Here is a 3,748-nt window from a genome sequence, read left to right as displayed (position 1 = left end):
CAGCAGGATGGCAGGGCTGGTGTGCAGGACACTGTACACTGTTCGCAACAGCGTGGACCAGGCCTCGTTGTGAAACACAATGATGACGCTGGTAGTGGGCAGTGGCGGGCAGCGCCGAAACTTCTGGTCGACACATCTGGAAGGATGAAAGTGGACATAGAGCTCTCCAGGTCCCTCAGAGTTCCGGGGGTAAGGAGGGCTCTGTGCACAGATTACCATAACCACCCACTGCTCTTTGGAACCACCAGCCTACATTCTCTGTTACAGCTGGGAATAGCTGCTCCCTGTCCCCAGCTTATGCTGTATCTGCCTCCTACTCTGAGCCTCTGCACAGGTCCCAGTCAACTTCAAAACCCGTTTTCCCCGGAGCTGGCTCAGCGCCACAGCTGTGGTGCCAAGGGCTCCTCCCTGCTCCCCTCTCACTTCTCTCATCTGCTCTCGGAGTTCCCGGGCTGACTCTCCCGCAATAACATGTGTGCTGCAGAGAGTGTAATCCAATCCAGAGGCCCCAAAGGGGAAGTAGTAAAGGGCAAATGTGACATCTGAGAAAAGCAACTACAATTTTCATACTCTTCTTGTTACACTTTACAGTTCTTCACTAATCCATTTCCTCATTAATTCCCTGTCATCTGACACTACTATCACAGTCAATTTCCTGTGACCTTTTCTCTATCCTCATCCACTCCAACCACTCTGCGGCACTTGGTCAGGCTGCTACCCTCTTGACATTCCAGCTCAGGTGGGAGTGGGAATGTGTGAACCCTGCATCTCAAGGAATCATGTGGCTCAACATCCCCCCCCCCCCCCCCCTTTTTTTTTTCATCCTCCCCCAAGGATACTTTTCCATTGATTTTTTTTAGAGAGTGTGGAGGGAGTGGCAGGGGAGGGGGTTGGGGGGAGAGAGAGAGACATCCATGTGAGAGAGACAATTAATTGGTTGCCTCCCGCTCCTGCCCCAGCCAGGGCTGGGGATAGAACCCGCAACCTAGGTACATGCCCTTGACCAGGAATTGAACACTCAACCATTCAGTCCATGGGCCAACAATCTAACACTGAGAGACACCTGCCGGGGCTAACTCCCTTTCTTATCCCCTCTGCTGGTCAGAAAGATTTCAAACTTCCTCTTCTGGCTTCCCTTACGGCCCAATATGCTTCCCTCCTGAGAAGCTCATGACAATTCCAAGTGGCTCCAGCTTCTAGGACCATAGTACTCGGTCAATTCTGAGGAACCCCAGGTTCACAGCCCTAGAGAATCATGAAGGTGGGGATGAGGGCTGCCACGTGACAAAAGGCCAAAAACGGTATAACTCTTGAGTCGGGAAAGACAAGTCCAAATGAGAAAGACACAAAATCTTTGACTTGAGGACAGTGTAAATTACAGCCACGATCACATAAGAGTGAGGTGGCTTAAGGCTCAAAGATCTAAGTGCTGGTTCATTGCCCAGGATTAAAATTATAAACGGCTTCAAATGAAGGTTGGAATGGACCCATGGTCCTGTGCGTCTTCGCTGGAAGAAGGAAATCAGGAGGCGGGGACAGTCCTGACACTAGGGCCGCTGTCAGGCAATGTCCCTCTCCTACAGCTCAGCAGCAGCGTCCCAGTTTCTGGGGCAGGCTGTTCCCAGAGGGGCTTTAGCTCAGCTCGGTTATGGAACCCAAGGTGGCAGAGGGCAAGGCCACCAAATCAGTGGCCTGGAATCAGTCCCTCTCAGTCACCCCTAGGCCAGGTCCTGGTCCCAGACCTGGAGTTCTTTTTTCTGTACACTGTCACCTTCATAATTGTGTTTTACTCTCATAGGAACTCCCTAGGCCTCTGGCCTGACCAGAATACTCTTGAACCCCAACCCCTGGGATAAGGGCAACTGGTCAGGAAAGGGGGTGAGGGTGTAGAAGAAATCCCTGTCCATATTCTGAAATCCCCATCCGCTCTTTACCAGGCACTTGGCCCAAGGCCACGGCCCTACCAGCCACACCTTTGGCAGAGCCCTGGCCTCACCCAAGGACTCTGGGCTACTTACTCAGGAGGTCGAGTGTCTGGCCCCAGGGCCCTCTGCAGGGAGATCCGGTCACTGGCAAAGGCATTGAAGCAGTGCTTCTTATAGCCCTCTTCCTTTTCCTGCGTCTCCAGGGGAGTCCACGTGTCCTTCTGAAAAGCTTTCCCATCTGCCCCAGGGCCGTTGGGGTCCTGTGGTGGCCGTTCCCAGAAGGGCTTCAGCTCAGCTGGGGTATAGAACCCAGGGGGGCAGAACTTGTTCGTGGAGACCAGTGTCTCCTGGGGCTCTGGAGCCCTGATCTGGAGCTTGGGCATCGAATCCTTCAGGTTGTTCATGGCCCCCATCATGAGGTCCAGGACATGATCCTTCTGGCTGACCAAGGACTTCAGCCATGGCTTCTCTGTGGCCTGTTCCCTGCTGCTGACATCCCTCTGCAGGATGAAGAGGAAGAGCACAAAGGCGCTGCCCACGATGGCCAGGCGCAAGGGCATGTGACGTCTGCGGAGGAGCCTCATCCTCTGGAACCAAAGGGGACCCCGGCTGAGTCAGCTCCAGTGCTGGGCCGATCCTGAAAATAGCTTGATATGTCCGGGTGGCCACGCCTTGGGGCCTCAGCCTGAGAAGGGAAAGAAATAAGACAAGGCAGCGGTGGAGAGGGAGTCAGGGGGTTGGGGCTCCAAACCAGGCTCTGCTGCTGAATAGTGACATCACCTTATCCAATCACTTAACTTGCTTCTAAATCTCCTCCACCCATAAAACGAGGAGAACCAGAATCAGCGCTTTTTTCCTGCCCTAAGATTCTGACATTAGTGGATCTAGAATAATCAGAACACTAAAACTCTAAATGCAGAGATTTAACAGAAATAACCACTTTGGGAGACAATTTGGCATTATAAAGTAAAATTTAAAACATACACACCCTATGATGCCACAGTTCCACTCCTAGTTTTATATTCCATTCAAACGCCAGTGCACATGAGCCAGGAGGCATGTACCAGAATGTGTCTAGTAGCAACTAAATAAAATGGCAAAAAGAGCAACCACCCAAATGTCCATCAGCAGTAGAATGTGAATAGAGTATGAAATATATCCATATTACGGAGTACTCAACATCAGTGACAAAGAATGAACTATTTCTACATGCAACATCGCAGATGTAATATTGATTGAAAACAAGTTGCAGAAGAATAAGTACAATATGATTCCATTTATAGAAAATTGTAAAGCACGTAAAACTAAACAATGTATTGCTTATGAAAACAGAAATGAGTACATAATATTGTTCATGACTACAAAATGAATATGTGGTAAACCTATAAAGAAAACTAAAGGAATGATGAAACAAACGTTTCTGAAGAAGGAGGAAAGATACGAGAAGAGAGGCACATGGGGACTTCAAAGTAAAGTGTTTTTTCTTAAAGTGGATGGTGGCTACTACTGGTACTGTTATTCCTTATACCCCAAACGTATTTTATAAATATTCCTCTGTATCTACTCATCCTCTATAATAAAAGCCTAAATAGGCTAAGTGTCCAGTCAACCGGTTGGCTGTTCAACCAATCAAAACATAATATGCTAATGATATCCTAAGGTCGCTTGACTGCTTGCTATGACATGCACTGACTGCCAGGGGGCAGATGCTCCAACTGGTATATTAGCTTGCTGCTGGGGTCTGGCTGATTTGAACTGAGTGAGATGGGCCAGACATACCCTGGAACACTCCCACAGCCCCTCCCTGGCTGGCCAACCTCACA

General features: G+C 49.7%; 1 protein-coding gene across 1 annotated transcript in view; it reads right to left on the bottom strand.

The window, feature by feature from the left end:
* Positions 1-3,748, bottom strand: part of GALNT6 (polypeptide N-acetylgalactosaminyltransferase 6) — a 24,496-nt gene that overhangs the window by 18,179 nt on the left and 2,569 nt on the right. Inside the window, 2 exon segments of the mRNA XM_006757069.2 lie at positions 1-136; positions 2,019-2,610. Coding sequence (XP_006757132.1) covers positions 1-136; positions 2,019-2,509 — 627 coding nt within the window. The 5' untranslated portion in view covers positions 2,510-2,610.

The sequence above is a fragment of the Myotis davidii genome, unplaced genomic scaffold, assembly GCF_000327345.1.
Source record: "Myotis davidii unplaced genomic scaffold, ASM32734v1 scaffold233, whole genome shotgun sequence".
In the NCBI taxonomy this organism is placed as follows: domain Eukaryota; kingdom Metazoa; phylum Chordata; class Mammalia; order Chiroptera; family Vespertilionidae; genus Myotis; species Myotis davidii.
This window is presented reverse-complemented; position numbering and strand designations above follow the sequence as displayed.